Source organism: Aethalodelphis obliquidens, unplaced genomic scaffold, assembly GCF_003676395.1.
Source record: "Aethalodelphis obliquidens isolate GAN/ISIS:26980383/991018 unplaced genomic scaffold, ASM367639v1 scaffold59, whole genome shotgun sequence".
NCBI classification, from domain to species: Eukaryota; Metazoa; Chordata; class Mammalia; order Artiodactyla; family Delphinidae; genus Aethalodelphis; species Aethalodelphis obliquidens.
The window spans coordinates 2,099,245-2,119,126 of record NW_020838003.1 but is presented as its reverse complement, the minus strand read 5'-3'; the positions used below and the strand labels follow the sequence as shown (position 1 = coordinate 2,119,126).

The 19,882-nt window shown below is 33.2% G+C and overlaps 1 protein-coding gene across 11 annotated transcripts in view; it reads left to right on the top strand.

Moving 5' to 3' along the window:
• Positions 1 to 19,882, top strand: part of ANKRD17 (ankyrin repeat domain 17) — a 162,282-nt gene that overhangs the window by 99,661 nt on the left and 42,739 nt on the right. For 8 of the 11 annotated variants that reach the window (XM_027087542.1, XM_027087541.1, XM_027087540.1 and 5 more), the window contains 8 exons: positions 3,344 to 3,492; positions 10,514 to 10,625; positions 10,757 to 10,902; positions 14,205 to 14,347; positions 15,113 to 15,326; positions 15,829 to 16,004; positions 17,096 to 17,258; positions 19,581 to 19,676. In XM_027087542.1, the coding sequence (XP_026943343.1) occupies positions 3,344 to 3,492; positions 10,514 to 10,625; positions 10,757 to 10,902; positions 14,205 to 14,347; positions 15,113 to 15,326; positions 15,829 to 16,004; positions 17,096 to 17,258; positions 19,581 to 19,676 (1,199 nt within the window). The remainder of the gene's footprint in view (positions 1 to 3,343; positions 3,493 to 10,513; positions 10,626 to 10,756; positions 10,903 to 14,204; positions 14,348 to 15,112; positions 15,327 to 15,828; positions 16,005 to 17,095; positions 17,259 to 19,580; positions 19,677 to 19,882) is intronic. The other 3 variants (XM_027087538.1, XM_027087544.1, XM_027087536.1) reach the window with 1 other exon arrangement.

Sequence of the window (19,882 nt, the reverse complement as noted above, 5' to 3'; positions counted from 1 at the left end):
TCTGCTGTCTTCCCCCCTTTTAATTCTTTGGTCTATACTTAAAGGATGATTGAATTTTTTCTAATTTTGAAACTGTGTTTAAGTAGCATTATATATTATGATGAGATTATACATAACTTAATTTTAATCTTTTAAAAGAATAAAAGAAAATGAAATTGTATAGTGTTGAGATATTTAGCTAACATTCAGAAACTAAGAGCTAATGAGACAGATTTTGTACTTAGAAATTGCTCTAAAGTTTCCTAGTCTTCTTTTAGTATCACCTCAACAATAGTATGTGGAATGAAAGTCTCTGCTAATCTTAGAGGGTACAGTAACTACATCGGAAAAAATGCTATTAATTGTTAGTAAGAACTACAAAGCTTCTTATATTAAGAAGCATACATTTTTCCTATAGATTTGAAAGTTACTACTAATCACCATTAGCGGGTTATAATAATTGGGAATGTAATTTTAAAAACAGTATATATCTTATGAAAATTGAAGCACAGTAGCTCCAAATGCCAAATTTGATATTACTTTCATGGCCATTAATCTAGATCATAATGGTGTTCTTTATAATATGTCAATTCAACTACCAAAGAATGTGTAGAATTAAGTGTTATTTATTCAATTAAATGAAGAATGGACATTCCATACCAATGAATATTAAAAATTTTTTGATATGCTATCAGAATTTACCTGATGTTCTTGGGCATAGTTCAATAATGATTTGCCAGTTGTATAATTTTTATGCTGATCAGAATTATCGGAGGTTTGTAAAGTAGTTTTTCTGTTGATTTGTTTACCAAACGAAAACAATTAAATTCTCCCTATGTGTTCCAGGTGTTTTCATATAAAATTATTTTTTAAAGCTTATAACTTCTTAGGAAATATGACAGATACTTGTCATATTATAAAAATACTTTACCTGTTTATTCTCATTTATATGGGGAGAGGAGAGATGGCCAGAAGAAAGAACAGGATTAAAAACATCCAGCTACCTCCCTGCAACCCATTCCTGCATCATGCATGTGCACGTGCACAAACATACACATATACACTCACTTCCACAGCCTTTAAACTTCTTCTGTGGTAGTAATTGTTATTTCAGTTGACTAATGACCATTTCCATTTCTTTCTTTGGGTTTTTTAATATCTTACAACTTCATTAGGCTCAGTCTTCCTTCTCTCCCTCAGCATAATGTCTGTTCTTTATTCCTTAGTCCCCATTTATTAGACTGCTTTTATAAGATTCAGTCTCTTTTTCTCTAGTGCTTGGCTGGTCAGAATCTTCTATCTTCCTTGGTTTCTGTACTAGCCAAACCAAAATCAGTTCCCTATTTAACCAGTCTTAACAACTTGCCTTTGCTGTGCTGTCAAGTTCCCTCTTTCCTTACCTGACGTTAAAATTTCTTTGAGCATCTGGTTTTCCCTCTCTGACCCTAAAATGAAGTTCCACACGTAAAGATCTGGTCTGTACCATGGTTCCTTCAGGTACCTACATATTTACAACTGTTACTTTTAATTGTAGAGAATGGATGAGTGACAGGCAGCTATTTAGTTTTAGTAAACCAATATCATAGGTACCCCAAGGGAATTAAATGAGAGAATTGATTTTTCCTATCTCCTTCTAGAAGAGGTGATAAGAAAAACCAGTTTGACCAAAAATAAGAAAACTAATATGTTCTTTAAAAGAACTTATTCAAATTGAAATGTAAATTATAATTTAGTCATTTAACAATAAACTTAGATTTTTTTGTTCAGTATCATGAAATAAAATTCAGTTTTTTGGACAGATTGGTGTTCATTCTGTTTAAGCTAATTTTGTGTTTAGCATTTTCATTTGTGAAAATCAGTCTAATCAGAGGAGAATATGGAACCCATTTTAAGAGCCATAGATTTTATATGGTTTTGAAATTTATATCTAGAATGTGTACATTTGAATTGTCTTGATCTTTTTCTTAACATACAAAACTATCAACGTGGAGTAACAATATCAAGGTCATTAGATGATTAACATGTTAGTGTTGAATACATGCCCTTTTCTATTGATCTGGATCCCTAAGGATTCAAATAGTGTGTTTTGTTTTGTTTTGTTTTGTTTCCTCCTTTGTTCTTCCTTTGGCTTTTAAGTGGACTTAAAAATGTATAATTTTAGAATGTGTGTTGCTATAATGTATAGTGTATGTTTGTGCCTGAACTAAGGATTTCATGTAAAATAGATTTCTTAATTGACAATTGTGTTTATAATTGTTATGATAAGGTCTATTTCAGTTTTGTTCTTGGTAGGAGCATAACCTCTTTTGCCTGGTTTCAGATCCAGTTGTGAATCATGATTGTTTTCTGTCTCATGTAGTTGATAACTACATTGGTAACATACATCCACACTACTGTTGATCATTCAAAGATTAATGCCCAGACTCTAGTGCTATAGCATTTTTAATAAGGGGGAAAAAGGATTGATGTTCACATGCCAACTCCAGAAGTGAGTTGATGAGGGAATAAAGTACCCTCAACTGCTACCACCTTTGGAATTCTCCCATCTCAAGTACTGACCTAATTAGCCCCTTCTTAATTTGCTTATTTTGATGAAAATAATATCATGGCAAAATTACACTTAGAAGAACTAACAGTAATCTATATTTGAAGGCTGATTGCATGCATACATTTTTTTCTACCCTAATATTTTAATTTTGTCCTCCTAAGTCAGTGTGATTGCTAGATTGATTGGTGAGCATTTTACGCCCTTCAGAATAATTCTGTATGTGAGAAACTGTTTCTGTGTGAGGATCAAATTTTTATATATATATATATATGCTGTCATACTGAGGGCCACCCCCTGTCTGCAGTTAATTAAAGAATAGGAAGTATTTTAAATATTCAATAGCGAATGTCCCCAAACAGTGATATTACTTTCATTAGTTCTAGAAAATGAGGTGTGAAATTGGCAGGTAAAAGACACATTTTCTCCTTCTTAACTTGACTATTTTAACTTTTATTCCTTTTCTGATTAAGAAGATATAATGGATAACCATTTGCATATATATTTAATTTTAATTCATAAAAATAGTTTTGTTTTCAGGGTTATTTTGAATTAAGGTTTTGTGATTACATACCATAAGAGGGGAATTTGTTTTTCATATGGTTTATTGTTTAGCAAATGGGTTACTCTCAATATATATTTAAATTTTGGTCTGTTGTCCAGTGTCAGAAATAACCAGGAAAATGAGTTATTAGTGCTATGGCAGTCTACCTGTAGATATTTTGTTTTTAAAGATATTTAAATATTTTCTGACAACTATTTCTTGCTGTTACCTAACAATGTTTCATCCTCATTAAGTACAGTTATTTTGTTCAACAGCAGTCAGTGGAAGAGCATCTGCAATGTCAAACACTCCTACCCACAGTATCGCTGCTTCCATTTCCCAACCTCAGACTCCAACTCCAAGTCCTATCATCTCTCCTTCAGCCATGCTTCCTATCTACCCTGCCATTGATATTGATGCACAGGTAAGCTCCAAACTCAGGAGTGATAGTTTTTAGCTGGAATTATATCATCATTAGAAACATTAATCAGTTATTTAAATCATCTTAGACTGCTTTGTCTCTGGGCAAAGACCTGAGCCACAGTTATAAATTAGAATCCACATTTAAAGAAATAAAATACCAAATACAGATTATTACTGATAACTATTGTGAAGATCTGGTTTCTGATATCATCAAGTAATCTTTTTTTCTTAAACTTTAGTTTTAAAAGGGATGTAAAAAGAAAGAACTTATTTAAGATAATGTATTTTCTTCTAAACTTAAATTAGAAGATGTGTCTTAAAATTCATATTGGTTTCCATTTATATAGCATATATACTCAGTTACATTTATATTGTCTTTGAAAATTCTGATCTTGCTGACTGAAATATGTAGTAAGTCTATGTGTCTGTTTCTATAACACTGTTAAGTTTAAAAAACAAGTTTTTTAAAAGAATTAGTTTACCATGAAATGTCAGAGCAAAGTGAGGTTGGAAAAGAGAAGGTAGCTTGTGTTGTGTCCTGAAGAAATGCCAAGCAGCCTAGCTTAGAAGACTACTGAATGAGGTAAGGGTATGTGGCTTTCTTCAGGACTGAGAAATGTTTGAAGTTTATTTAGTTTTGTGTTTTGATTAATGCCTGATGGAGAGACTAGTGTGAGGGTGGTGGTGTACGTTATAAAACTTGCAGTTTTATAAATGATCACTTCTTTATAAGCATCAATTTTAGGGAGGGGGGAAGGGGGAGAGGGAGAGAGAGAGAGTGTGTGTTTGTGTGTGTGTGTGTGTGTGTGTGTGTGTGTGTTTGTATTATTGCATCCTTAAGGGCCTGTACTATTAAGCTATTGAAATAAAGCCTCCTTTTCATTAAGATGTTTCTTGGTAATACTATGAAAAAGGAATTTCATTTCTGTTCTTACTTGCTTCCCTTATTTTATATGAGCTAACTTTTTTTTGAGCACCTAAAATAGTTAGGGGCTTTCTTTAAGGAATAACTTTATTCAATCTTCAGATTACACATATAAGGTAGCTACTCTTAAACACCCATTTTCCTGCTGAAGAAACCTAGACTAAGAGAGAGATTAAACATTTGGCTTACAATCACTTCATTTAACTAAGAAATGGTGGGGCTGGAGTCAAACTTAGGTTGGTTTGACTTCAAAGGCACCCTTCCAAATACCATACTATAGGGCTTCATTTTTAGTCTCATAAAAAAAAGTAGACATTCATTTGGTGAACCACAATGGTTTACATTTCATATTGATAGCATTGTAGAATTGTATTGAACTTTTTATTGAATTTGCATTATTTTCCTCTAACCTGTTTTGCTCTGAGTCTGTTAATGTTTTAACCAGAAGTATATTTTCTAATTTTGTGAGATCAAAAATTGATCCATAAGCAAAAGTAAAACTTCACCAAAATATAAAGTGTTTCTTCTTTTTTTTTTAATGCTTTAAAATAAAACAGCCACAGGGACTTCCCTGGTGGTCCCGTGGTTAAGACTCTGCACTTCCACTGCAGCGGGGCAGGTTTGATCTCTGGTTGGGGAACTAAGATCCCGCGTGCTGCACGGTGCAGCCAAAATTAAATCAATTAATCAGTCAGCTACAGAAAAGGTTCCATCAAGTATGATCATGATTTTATTGAATTTGAGATTATAGTGATAATGAAATTTTACCTGACTATACCACTCAACCAACCATAAATTAATTTCTGAGAAGTTACATATAAATACTTTTAAAAAGTTAATTTGAACAAACGATGTACATTTTAAATGTAGTAGACATACTTATGTAAAAAGATTTGACTATGGCTCCTTAAAAATCTGCTTCTTTATCTGGTCTTTACATTGAGGCTTTTCAGTTGGGTTAGCCTAATATGAGTTACAATACTTTTCATGGAGTTTACCATAACTGCTTAGTTAGAAATTTCCTGTTTTGGAACACATAATACAAAATAATTATTTGGAAATAATTGTTCACCATTTTTTCTTTAACCTTCAGTGTTAGTTTTTTTAACTTACTAGTTTTTATGACACCAAGAAGGTACTTAAAGTGATAAATACAAAGATTCTTTTATGCTTAATCCACCTGAAGTTTTTTCTAGATTCTCAATACAAATTCCATGAGATTTTACGAAATGGATATTTTGGTTTATGTGTGACAATGCTGTGCCATTACAGACAGGTGATATGATGAAGATTCTTCCTCTATTTTGAAAGATTAAAATTCCTCTAATAATTGGATTTTCCATTTGTTTATTTAACAAAACTTAACATGTACATTCTTTTTTTTTTTTTTTTTTTGCGGTATGCGGGCCTCTCACTGTTGCGGCCTCTCCCGTTGCGGAGCATAGGCTCCGGACACGCAGGCTCAGCGGCCATGGCTCACGGGCCCAGCTGCTCCACGGCACGTGGGATCTTCCCATACCGCGGCACGAACCCGTGTCCCCTGCATCAGCAGGCGGACTCTCAACCACTGCGCCACCAGGGAAGCCCAACATGTACATTCTTACTCTTTACAGATACTTACTTCTTTAACTTAATCTCTGTAACAATTCCATGAAGTAGGTACTGTTGCTATTACCATTTTACAGGTAAGGAAAGAGGCCTTGCCTAACAGCCAATTTTTTAGTGGAGCCAGCTTTCAAACAAACAAAAAAAAGACTCTGGGTCTAAAATCTAGAAAATGGGTCTGCCTAGATAGCAAAGGGTCATGTGTGTTTAATCTTTACATCTGTTTAGCATATTTCCTTGGCCATACAGCATATTTACCACAAATCTTAAGGAAGAACAAAAGAAGTGTGATTTTTTTAATGCCTCAGTATATAAGTCGCTTTTTTTAAATGCTAATGATTCTTGAAAAATGGTCCTTTAGTTGATCATTATAGTAGGGAACTAATATTTTAAACAAGGATTAGCTGGAATTGTATGTGTAATTTCTGGCCCTTAAAGAATGCTGACGATAAGAGTTTGCATTCTTTATAACGTTCCTCAAATCTTACGTTCTATAACTAGAAATCACCCTTGGTTTGTGTGCCACAGGCTCTCCACCTCTCATGTAATGGTTTTATTGAATTAAGTTTGGATACTATCAAAACTTTTAAGATTAATACTACACTGCTGTTACCAAAATTTATTTTAGGAAACATCAATAAATGATAGTTTGAAGTAATTATTTGGGACTGTTTTACTATGCATTCTGATAACACAGCTCTAATTTTTTATTTTGCTTGAGTGGTGTAATAAAACTTATACCTGGGTACTCTAGATGTGGAAATTAGGAATCACATATAGATTTTTAAGAACTGTGGTTTTATATGAAACAATAAATCTGGTTGAAGGTTAGAGCTGAATCCCCTGAATTAAATATTTTCTGTATTTTATAGTGTGAACTTTTTATTAACTCTGCTAGCCGAAAGTGAGAAAGAATTAGTTGTTCTCTTCATAGGTTCTAAAACCTGTGTTCTGGCATGAACTGAACTTGTGTTCCAGTTCTGAACTGCTTGACATTTTATTCTCAAATTTCTAAAGGCCTTCCTTAAACTTGGAATAACTTATTCTAGCACATCTCAAAAATGAGAAAAATAAATACCTCCTCATGTAATTTTGCCTTTTTTTCCTGTTTTTAATAATTAACATGTATCCATTATCTTTTAAAGAGGTAGATGTTAAATTTAACCTACATATCAAGACTGAAATTGTAGAGTATGTAAAATTATGTTTTACCTTTAATGGTATAAATGTCATTGGTATTTCTCTTTTCTTCTGTTTTTGCAACATGGAAAACAGTTTCACCACGATTTAATGAGAAATTAAGGAGCCCAGGAAAAAACTCATTTAACTCATAATAGTAATATGAAATACTCTGCCATTAAAGCATTCTGCTTTAAAATGCATGCGTTCGACTTGTTTATATGAAGTGTTTTAAATAGGTTATTTACTGTCTTACTGATTTTTCTCATTTATTGAATGCCCTAAAGTGCCATCCTTTTTAATCTTATACATGACCCCTAACGTGGTTAGAGAATGAGATATTTGGGACTATGGAGGTCTAAAAAATATTCAGCCCTTTAAATCCTAATAGTTTTCAAAGTAATTTATTTAATTACTTTAAATGAAATGAATAGATATACTTTTTTATAGTTCAGATATTTTTTTTCACTTATATTCTAGCTCATTAAAAGCTGCCTTTTCCTTTAATATTTCATTTGTCTTATGATTCTTGCTTTTTTTTTTAATCTTATAAAATTGAATAGTCATGCTGGTAATTTACAGAATATTTTTACATTGAATATAATTTTATCATTTTTTATAAGCCTGAATCATCATAACATGTTATGATACAGAATGGTATATTTTATGATATTGTGAGCTAAATGGAAATTTTCTTTAGAATATAAACCTGGAAAGCTCTTAACAAAGCTCTGGGCATCTTTTTCCTTTCCAGGTTTCTCTTAGATATATGACCAAGAATGTGACTTGGTAACCAGTATAATAACATAACTTTAGTGTTACTTTGCCTTCTAGAAAGTCATCACCTACATTTCATTTCCTTGATTAGAAATATTCAAAACACCTGTTTTCTTTAATTCAAAACTACCTGTATCTTATCAGTAGTTAATTTTAACCCAAACTCCTACTTCAGTTAAATTGTTTCTTGATATATTGCAAATCAGGATATTTCTTACCATTTTGGGAATGTGTAGTATATATTTGGGGGGGCGGTGAAAGTCTCACTTCAGAATCTTTAAATTCTTTCATTATTGTCTTAAAAAGATTGTTGTAAAATATTAATTGCTTTAATTTCACCTTAATGCAGAAATATAGTGAAGTTACCTACTTTTAAGTTGCCCAGGGAATTTGACTAACCTCCCCCTCTTCTTCAGCTTTAAATATCTTTTCCTTCAACTCTCACATTGTTCATATTTCTCTCTTAGTTTCAACCTAAGTTTGCCCTGTACAGTAACCTGTAAACTCCTAGTGAGCAGAGACTGTATTTACTTACCTTTGTCAGCGCTAGAGTATCTAGCAGAGTACTTTGAATATAAAAGGTGCTTAATAAATGTCAATTGAATTGATGTTTTATAATGTGGAAAAAACCCAAATTTTACTGATCCTCTAAAATTTTCCATGCTTACCTTTTCCAAATTTTGTTTGTCTCTTCATTCTCTATTACGATTGGCACCAGTTTCCTAAATTACTCTTTAACCCCTAGAAGACTTCTAGAAACCTCATAAACTTTATCATAAAGTTGACTCTTTGTAATAAAGATTACTCTTCCTTCTACTGATTGTCTATACTAACATAGAGAACACATAATACAGATAGACTTAGCATTCTGTTCACCTCAGTCAGCTGTGCCTTAGGGCTGCTCTCTGATGTAAGAGGGTAAGCAGCATTTTGTTATCGATGATCTTCTTGGGTTTTTTTACACCAGTCTTTACCCATTGTTAGCATGTGTGACCATCGGAAGGTTATTTCTCTGACCTTTGTCTCCTTTTCTCTGAAATCAGATTCCTTCCTTATAAACCTGAAATAAATATAATATTATATAACACAGTAAATATATATTTCATTTATGTAATCCTTTGTTTTATTAGTGATAGCTTTTATTCTATGACCCTTACAGCTACTGTCATTCATTCAACTTAACTATCTTTTATTGTTTCCTAGGCAAGACATCACTAATAGGTAGAGAATGCAAACATAAATAAGACATGTTTATTACCTTCCAGGAATTTATAGTCCCCTGAGGGTGATAGACACATAAGTAATATTAACATAAGGAAGATTGGTGATAAATGCTGTAATAGAGGTGAATATGTAAAAGCGGGAAGATGGCTTAGACAGAGCTATACAATAAAAAAATAATGCAAGACTCATATAATTTTATGTTTTCTGGTAGCCACATACTATGAGAGAGTGTGACCACTGGTTAAATCTATTATTGGTCACTATCACTGGCATAAGTCAGAAGTAAACTGTATATAAACAGTGTCATGTCTCAATTATAATTGTGTTTGTCTTTCAAAATGCATTGTATATTATACTTTTTTGTTCCTTTAAATTTTTAGGGGCTTTGTTCCTCGAATGCAGTTAAGTTACTTGGAAATAATTTTTTCATTTCAAGACTTGTTTTTCAGCTTTGTTAGATGGGTCCAGAGTAGCTAATTTGGCCTAATGGCTGAGGATTTTTCTTGATATTTTGTGTGTTTTGAGGGTCTTTCTGCTCTGGCTGTGGGAACCAAACTATTCCCAGTTCTGTGTAAGCTCTAGGTGTTGTTCAGTCCCTTCTGGTAGTCTTTCCCTGGCCTCCAGTAATTTTTCTTATGCATGTATGTTGATCAGAGCTCAGCTGAAGACTCAAGGGGAGCCCTCTGCAGATCTCTGGAGTGCTCTCTGTATGTAGTGCCTTCCTCTCCAGTAGTCTACCCCATGAATTCTAGCCACCTTCACTTCTCCAAACTCTCTTTTCAATGCAGGGAGAATGCCAGGCTCTATTTGGGTACCCTCTTCCTGCACTTTAGCCTGGAAACTCTTCAGGCTATACAATAAGTTAATCATTTCTGTCCTCAGTGATCACTGTCATGTGTTGCCTGTCTAACTAACATCATTTCAAATAGTTTGTCTTTTTTTGTCGTTTGGGATGGGAAGATAAATCTTGTCTATGCTACTCCATTTATGGGTAGAAGGGAAAGTGAGTCCACTGTAGTATTTCTTAAAACATGTAGTTGAAAATAGCATATGGTTGAAAATCATACATTTTTTTCTTCTTGCTTGCTTTAAGAATTGTCCATAAAGTTCAAATATTATTTGTAGTTTAAAAAAATCACAAGTTGACCATTAGTGGGGAAAAAAAAAGAGGTTACTATGCAAATGTTTGATACAGTAGAATGGTATATATGTGTGTGTATGTGTGTGTGTGTGTATTTGGTATATGTACATATTATGTAATTGATGTTAACATTTTTAATTGTCTAATGAGCTAATCAAATATTTTTTACAGACTGAGAGTAATCATGACACAGCGCTAACGCTTGCCTGTGCTGGTGGTCATGAGGAACTGGTACAGACATTGCTAGAGAGAGGAGCTAGTATTGAGCACAGAGACAAGAAAGGTAAGGCCTACTTTTGTTAACTTTTCTTCTGATTATTTGTGTTCTGTGACGAAATACTACTTGTAGCCCTATTTTGATGGACAACAGCACTGTTTCTTTGCTTAGCTAAGAAGATCTTTATTTTACTCCAGGTTTTACTCCGCTCATCTTGGCTGCTACAGCTGGTCATGTTGGTGTTGTGGAAATATTGCTGGACAATGGTGCAGACATTGAAGCCCAGTCAGAAAGAACCAAGGACACACCGCTATCTTTGGCTTGTTCTGGGGGAAGACAGGAGGTATTGTCCCCAAGTGTAATTTTTTTTTTTTCTCTCTGTTTAACAGATGTGCACTTTAATTTATATGACTTTGTGGTAACAGTGGACAGACATTAAGATTTATCACAGTAACTGAGACTATAATCTTTTAGCAAAAGGATAAGAATTAGTGTTATAAACTGTCTTGCCAGAAAAATTATACATTGTTTATTATCCTACTCATCTGAAAGTACGAACTGCCATAGGAATCCCTCTATATTGCATTCAGGCTAAGAGAATGATTAAGACATCCCAAATCAAATCAGCAAGCTCCTGATAAGTGGGGCCTATATTCACTCATCTTTTCCTGTCCCAGAGTACTTAGTGTGAAAGGTACTTAAGCTCAGCCTCTGTTTGCTCCATTGTGTGTCTTCTTCGGACATTTAATAATCAGTTGGATAACCTCATTCTTCTGGCATTTAATAATTAGTTGGATAACCTCATTTTAAATCACTTTTTTAAATCCAATTCTATTCACCAGTCGTGCTGTCTCTATGGATTGGTAACTTCTCAGTTAGGGAGTTGTTGAATCTTATATTTAGGAAGCACTCTAGGTCATTCCAGGTGAGTTTCCTACCCTCAGCTTAAAAATCTTTTTCTTTTTTATTTCACCATTCTAATTATTTTCTGTATTCCACAGTGGAGGTGATTCTGTCAGTCGGAAATGTAAATGTTCTGTTTTTGATATATAATGGAAGTAAAATTTTGACTTAACTGAAATTTTCAATCACTGTGTGGTTTGAAATCATACTTGTCTCATAACATTTTTCAATATTGAATCAAAAAGAAATGAGTTGATTTTCTTCCTTTCAAAGCAATGTTAAAGCCTATAGTCTACTGTAATCTTTATGTATTCTTACTAAAATGTAACAGATGCGGTAATGATAATTATAGAAGTCTTTTAGGGTAATAATTTTGCCTATAACACTCTTGCTTTTATTTGGTGTCATTAGAACAGTAAAGTATTTTGCAGTAATTAATAAAATATTAGAAAGTCATTTTACTATAAAATCAAAAAATAATTCTTTTATATTGAATGTTTATTACTTTTGGGGAATAGACCATTCCCTCTGAGAGATAACTAGGGTCAGTTATCTTTGCATAAAAGAACTAAGAAAACTTTAGAAATTTGATTAGGGTTTTCTACTTTATTGCTTAAGGGACTCTTTGTAAAATAAAATAGCCTAATGCCATTTTGGGGGCTTGTTTTTATGATGTTGTTACATAAGCCAGTTAGTCTTACTGACTCTAAAAGCAAAAATGTGATAGAAAGTCATCTAAAATTAGTCATAGCTTCAGAGAAAGATAAGAATCATATCGCTTATACATGGAATCTTAAAAAAAAAAATACAAATGAACTTATATACAAAACAGAAATAGACCCACAGACACAGAAAACAAATTAATGGTTACCAAAGGAGAAAGGAGTGGGAGAGGGATAAATTAGGAGTTTGGGATTAACATATACACACTGCTGCGTATGGAATAGATGACCAACAAGGACCTACTGTATAGCACAGGGAACTATACTCAATATTTTATAGTAACCTCTAAGTAAAAGAATCTGGAAAAAAAAAGTATGTATATGTATGTATAATTGAATCACTTTGCTGTACACCTGAAACTAACACAACTTTGTAAATCAATTACACTTCAATAAAAAAAATTTTTTAAATGAAATTTAAAATAGAAAATGCTTATGAATGTGAACGTAAAAAAAGACAAAAATAAAATAAAATTGGTCATAGCTTTATTCAAACGAGTAAAGTTTTAGCTGGTAGTAAGGCAAAGCACTGTTCATTAACATTTATTTATTTCCCAGTTAGATATATTATTAACAGTAAGAGCAAGGATAAGTGCTATGAGCTTGAGCAATCCTTAACTTCCTTATGCCTCATTTGTAAAATGAAGATAAGATGCTAGTACCTGTGTCAAAGAGTTTTTTTGTGCATTAAATGGCATAATAGACAAAAGATCTATGAATGGCACTTAAATAAATGCTAAATATTCTCAGCAATCAGGGAATGCAAATTAAGACCCCAGTGAGATACCACCAGCTACATCCACTAGAATGGCTAAAATTATAAAGATTGACAATACCAAATTTTGCTGAGGATGTGGAGTAACCAGAACTCCTTGTTGATGAGAGTGTAAATAGTACAACCACTTTAGGAACAGGTTTGGCAATTTCTTAACTAAACATGCACCCAGAAATTCTGCTGCTAGGTGGAGCCCATGAGCAATGAAAATATATTTCCACAAGAAATGTTCATGGAAACTTTATTCAGAATTGCCCAAAACTAGAAACAGTAGAGATGTTTATCAGTAGAAGGGATAAAGCAGCACATTCACATAATGGAATGCTACGCAATACACACAGTTGACTTTCAAACACTCTGTGATTCATTTATATGAAGATCTATGGTAAATGAAACTAATCTTTGGGTAGGATTGACTGAGAAAGAACATGAGTAAATAACAGATTTAAATTAGGTTTATGCGTTTCTCGATACAAATTAGGTTTATGCGTTTCTCGATACTCAGTGAATATACACTTAAGTTTTGTGCATTTATTGAAAGTTACAAATTTCACCTAAAAAAAACCTAAAAAGCCTAAAAGCAAGTAAGAGTTTAGTTCATGGTACACGTGCTGATGTGTTTAAGGGAAATTGCAGGTGTCTACAATTTACTTAGAAATGAAATGCATCAAAAAATGATGGACAGACGAATAAATGTGATAAAGTAAGTAGAGGAGAATGTTAATGGTAGAATCTAGGTGATGATTGTAAATTGTAAATTTTTTTCAACTTTTCTGTGTGCTTAAAAATTTTTATGGTAAAATGTTGGGGGAAGATAAGTGTTAGCTTTATTCCAAAAATGTTTTTAACATTTAGTTTTTGATTTTAAGTTTAAAAAATATTTTAAGGACATTTACATGTATAAATGAAAAAATCTTATTCTGTTTTACCACTGTGTGGTGGAATAATACAGAAATACTAATTTCCAAAACAGCATTGCACAAGAACACATGAGGTCAAGATCTTTCAATGAAAACACTGTGCCATTTCAACAGATTCCAAAATGGATTTTACTTGAGAAACGATTCCTTTATCGGCCTCTAAGACCTTTTGCTTTCATTTGAGACTGATTTTGTGCAAAGGATGAATGACTTTCCCCTTCTTTTGTTATACAATAAAGCAGAAAAAAAGAGAAATCAGAAATATACACCTTGCAAGTTGTCTCACCATAAGAAGAAAACACATTTTTTCCTTTTCTTTTTCCAGGTGGTGGAGCTATTGTTAGCTCGAGGGGCAAATAAAGAGCACAGGAATGTTTCTGATTACACACCTCTAAGCCTGGCTGCTTCTGGTGGCTATGTGAACATTATCAAAATATTACTAAATGCAGGAGCTGAGATTAATTCTAGGCAAGTTTTATTCTCTCTCTCCAAGTCCCTTAAGAGTGTTATGTTAAAGATATTTGTAGCACACTTTTTAATGCCATATTTAGGAAATGCCTTCATTACAAATTTAGAATTCAAATTTAAGTGTTTAAAATTGTTGACATAGAACTTGAAAAAATTATCACTTTATTTCTTATGATAAACGTAAACACATCTGTCTTATGTTTTTATTAGCAAGCAAGTATATACTTTAGAATGGAAAGTTCATTTTAATAATGACTTAATAATTTATCACTTTCAGCCCAAGTCATTATGTTGAACGAGATACAGAAAGTATTCTAGTTCTGGGTAGTAAAAGATTTGTAGTGTAGTCTTGGTAATATCTCAAAGATTTAGTAGGGCTGAGAAGAATGATTATTTTAAATAATTCTGCAGAATAAAGAATCTTAAATCCTAAGATAGAGTTCTGTATTATCATCTAGTTTTTCTGGGACATTTAAAAAATATATTGGGCTTCCCTGGTGGCGCAGTGGTTGAGAGTCCGTCTACCGATGCAGGGGACATGGGTTCGTGCCCCGGTCCGGGAGGATCCCACATGCCGCGGAGCGGCTGGGCCCGTGAGCCATGGCCGCTGAGCCTGTGCATCCGGAGCCTGTGCTCCGCAACGGGAGAGGCCACAACAGTGAGAGGCCCGTGTACCGCAAAAAATAAAAAAAAATTTTTTTAAATAAATAAATAAAAATAAAAAATATATTTTTCCCTTTGTTCTCCCCATACTTCCACCCCCAGAACTGGTAGCAAATTGGGCATTTCTCCTCTGATGTTAGCAGCTATGAATGGGCACACAGCTGCCGTTAAGCTCCTGTTAGACATGGGCTCTGACATAAATGCTCAAATAGAAACCAATCGGAACACTGCCCTTACCTTAGCCTGCTTCCAAGGAAGAACTGAAGTGGTTAGTCTTCTGCTTGATAGAAAAGCAAATGTGGAACACAGAGCTAAGGTAAGAAAAAGTCTGAGATTTACCCATGGGTTTATTGCTTTGACATTTAAGGTGTACATTGGCAATATGCTAATTATACTTCTAGTACTTTGTAGTAACATTTATCTCTTACATATATAAACAAATCATTCTGTATGACTCAGTTAAGCATTAACTCTTGAAATACCTCAGCAATAGATTTTTATAGGTAATAATGACATTGGGGTTATCAGCTGAAAACTATGTAGTATAATGAAAGAGAAGAGAGGGAGCATTTATTAAGTGCCAGTTATATGCCAAGTACATGTGTCTTAAAATTTTTACCAACAAATGGACATTAGGTAGAATCATCTGCTTTCAGTAGACCTCACTGTAACTGAGAGAGGTTAGCAATGTCAGTGCTGAAATTTAGTCGTGAATTTTGTAACAGCTGTACCGTATTGCTCCCCCAGATCGTTGTTCTTTAACATTTTAGTACTTTCTGGTCTCTTACGTGTTGTTTTTTATTTTTCACCAAACCTAGACTGGCCTCACACCGCTAATGGAAGCTGCCTCTGGTGGATATGCAGAGGTGGGCCGAGTTCTTTTGGATAAAGGTGCTGATGTTAATGCCCCTCCAGTGCCCTCCTCGAGAGATACAGCTTTAACCATAGCAGCAGATAAAGGGCATTATAAATTCTGTGAGCTTCTCATTGGCAGGTATGATGCTACCATACCCTTCATATATGAACATGGTATTACTAGTGATTACTACTCTCTGTGCAAATTGAACTATTAAAAAATCAAATGTGATTACTTCTATAAACTGCAGTGTATTTTTTTATGTTTTAAACCTATCTCTATTATTTTCCACCCATCCAGAGCTATGCTGCATTGTTTAATATATTTCAGTGCAATCTAGAAATACTTCTTTTCTTCCTTTTTTGTCTGTGTATACACTTTTAAAGTACTATAATAAGCTATTTGAACATCCATCTATTGTCATCCATATTCACATCTCCCACACAGTTTTGCAAAGATATCACCTTAAGTCTTGTAAGTCTGGCAATAATCTAAGGCTTCATTGTTGATTTTCTTGTTCTGTAATTAGGGCTTTTAAGAGACAGTTATGGAACTGTTCAAGATATGAGATAGAGTCCAGGATATTTTTTGTTTTCAGTCACTTAGGAGTTACTTGCCAGTCTTTCAAAGTTGCTTGTCTGCTAAATTAGATTTCCTACTTTAACAGTCTGAAAGACTTTTGCATGGTGTCCTAACAGTAGTAATTAGTAGTAGCTACTATCAACTAGTTATTTACCATGAGTCTTATCTACCATGATGCCCACTGAGTGCTAAACCTTCATGTTATTTTAAGATTCATTCTTTTACGAAGCCACATAATATAAATACATGAATACAAATAATCTGAAAGATATAATCACCTCATAGGATACTGTTTGTGCTCTAGGATACTGTTTAATATATTATGATATTAACAGGATGTACCATTATTTTTCACTAAAGAAAATTTTACATTTTCTCAGCATTTTAAGCTCAGAATTATGCACAAAGAGTCATTATTTTTAAAATAAGAAAAGCAATTATTGATATATCATTAGTTTTGATTCAGTGGCTTTTAATTTGATGACTGGAAATTCTTTGTAATGTAATTCTGTTAGAGAAATATATTTTAGTCCTATATATTTTAAACAATTTTTTCCTTTACAAAATATTTTCACAAAATTCATAGTTGATTTTTTTTATTATCTGTGTCATTTCATTTAAAAGTGATATTTGTGTCATTCATTTAGGGGTGCTCACATTGATGTACGTAACAAGAAGGGGAACACTCCATTGTGGCTGGCAGCAAATGGTGGACACCTTGATGTGGTTCAGTTACTGGTGCAAGCAGGTGCAGATGTGGATGCAGCTGATAACCGCAAGATAACTCCTCTTATGGCAGCATTTAGAAAGGTAGAAGTCTTTCATTCTCAGTCACTTGGATATTTTTCACTTAGGCTAGGAAGTGCATAATTTAATTATCACTAAAGACTCTCATTTTACGATCTAACAGTAGTGATGAAAGCAGTAAAATAATAAGCAAATAATCACTCTGATGGCAACATTGAAAGGTAGATACAGGTATGCCAGAAAAGCCATTAATAGTATCCATATTGGAAGTCAAAGCTAAGTAAACTTTTAAAAAGTTGTTCGAATAGTATTTTCAAAATCTAGTTGCAATCTTAATCTTTCACAAAATATAAATCCAACTAAGTAATTAATTACTTGTTTATGAATGAGTGTTTTCTTGTATTAGCACAGCAGAGAAAAGTTTAGCTTAAATTGATTTCATTTTTAATTATTCACTTTAATTTCTAGGAAAAAAGGAAAAATGAAAATTCAGCTGCCAGTATTTGAAACCTTCAGAAGTAGAAATAAATTTTGTAAAACTGAAACTTTCTGTAATGCATAGCACAGAACTGTGTATAAGTAATTTGATTTAATATTTTGGTTGATCTCTTAAATGCAGGTCTGATTTGTTATTGGGGAAGCCAGACTACTATTCCAGGGATTATAATTTTGAGTTTTGTCATTCTGTAGGTATAATTTTGAGTTTTGTCATTCACGTAGGTAAAATCTCTTATAGATTCCAAATTACTTTGTTGTATTGAAAATTTTTAATATATAAATTGTAAAAAAATCATCTTTTCCTTTTTCTCTTATTATTCTCTCTGACTCTTGTTCTTTATACCACCTCCTCCCTGGGTGTTCTAGACTAGCTTCCCACTGACTCTCTGAATTTTTTTTTCCTTGCTAATCAAACTTATTCTCAGTGGCTACCTACCTCTTCTCCCAGCAAGCTAGCATATAAAGTTTATCATCCAAACCATTTCACTATGTTAGTATCCTCTTCAAGTACCTTTTCATGTCTCCCCAGTCTCTGTAATCCTTTGAAATCCAATCTTAGTTTGTTATTCAAAGCCCAATCTAGTGCTTTTAGAACTCATCTCCCATTGAGTCCCTAATGTGGAGTCTTCTCCTTGCTTGATCTTTTGTCATTGTCTCCCATAGCACCTTTGTTCTCATCTTGGGAATGCCCATGTCCTTCCTCATTCTTCCAAAATTACTCATTCTTTGGGTACAGTGTAAATCTCCCCTTCTATAGAAACTCTTCCCATTCCATTTGAGCTCACATTGAGATATCTGATCTCTTAAAGGTTGTAGAAATTCTACAATTCATTATTATCTTTATCATTTATTTTGACAAATATATATTGTTATTACCTTAACATCTAACATGCATATATCTCATCTTTCCAAATAGACTTAGCTCCTTAAGAAAGGCACTTATCTTTTATACTCTTTGTATTCATTCCATTATTTTTCTTAGTACCTACCATGTACAACTGTAATTGTTGGCATATTACATTGTACAGATTCCAACTGTTGCTTTTTGTACAAAATGTAATAATCAGGGATCCACACACAAAGTCAGGTAACTGTATGAGTTGTCCCATATAAATAGTTTAAATACTGTAGAAGTGTTGGTGAGATATCAAGGAAAGGTGCAAATGGCATTTAAGCTATTCATTAAAAGATAGGGATAGTTCAAAAGGATGCAGATGAGAAGGAAGAAATAAATGCAATAGAGGAAATGTACTAAATATAAACAGATGTTTATTCATCCGTTTATATGTGTTGTGTCAGTAATAGTGTGGATTAGAGAAAGTAGAAAGCCTCTTGAAGGCTGGTCTAAAGATTTTGAACTTAGTGAACTGTGTTACAGTGAATAATATAATCATCGCTCAAGCCTTAGGAAAGTGTATGTTATTTCTTTTGCACTACCTAGTATAGTGCTATGCATTCAGTTTTTATCTCAAAGAAAGATCAAAATTGTTATTTCTACTCTTTTAATGCTTAAAATTGAAACACGATACTCAGTTCTAATGAATTAGCTAGGAAAAAAAAGATGAGGTTTTTCTTTTCTTTCACACGTATCCTGCATTTCTTCATACTGACTTTATTGTTTTTTTAAATTCAGAATGGTTTAGAATTTTAGGTCAGGTTATTCTGTATTTTTTTTTTTTTGGAGGGTAGGATGAAAATGAACAATGTAGATTTATCTAACTTATTAGAACCGAAGCCTGTCTCTTTTTCATTTAAAGTGCGAATAATACCCAATTTAAGTCTTTATTTTGTGGCACTAATGTTAATGGAATCTTAGTTAAGACAGACTAGATTTACTGAATCCTGATAGAGTCTGTTTTCAGTCTGACACTGATATCTATTTTTTAGGGTCATGTGAAGGTGGTGCGCTACTTAGTCAAAGAAGTCAATCAGTTTCCATCAGATTCTGAATGTATGAGATACATAGCAACGATCACTGATAAGGTAATATACTGATTAAATTCATCCCCATTATATGAGCTTGGGATCCCATTTGGCTTTTCATATATATGTATATTCCACACTAAGATAAAAAAAGTCTTAGTTTGAACAATAATGTGTGGTACATAGCACTTTTCATTTATCTAGGATTTGGGAATGAAGTATGATATTTAAGAATCTCTTCAGATGATTTACTTACCTCATGAAGT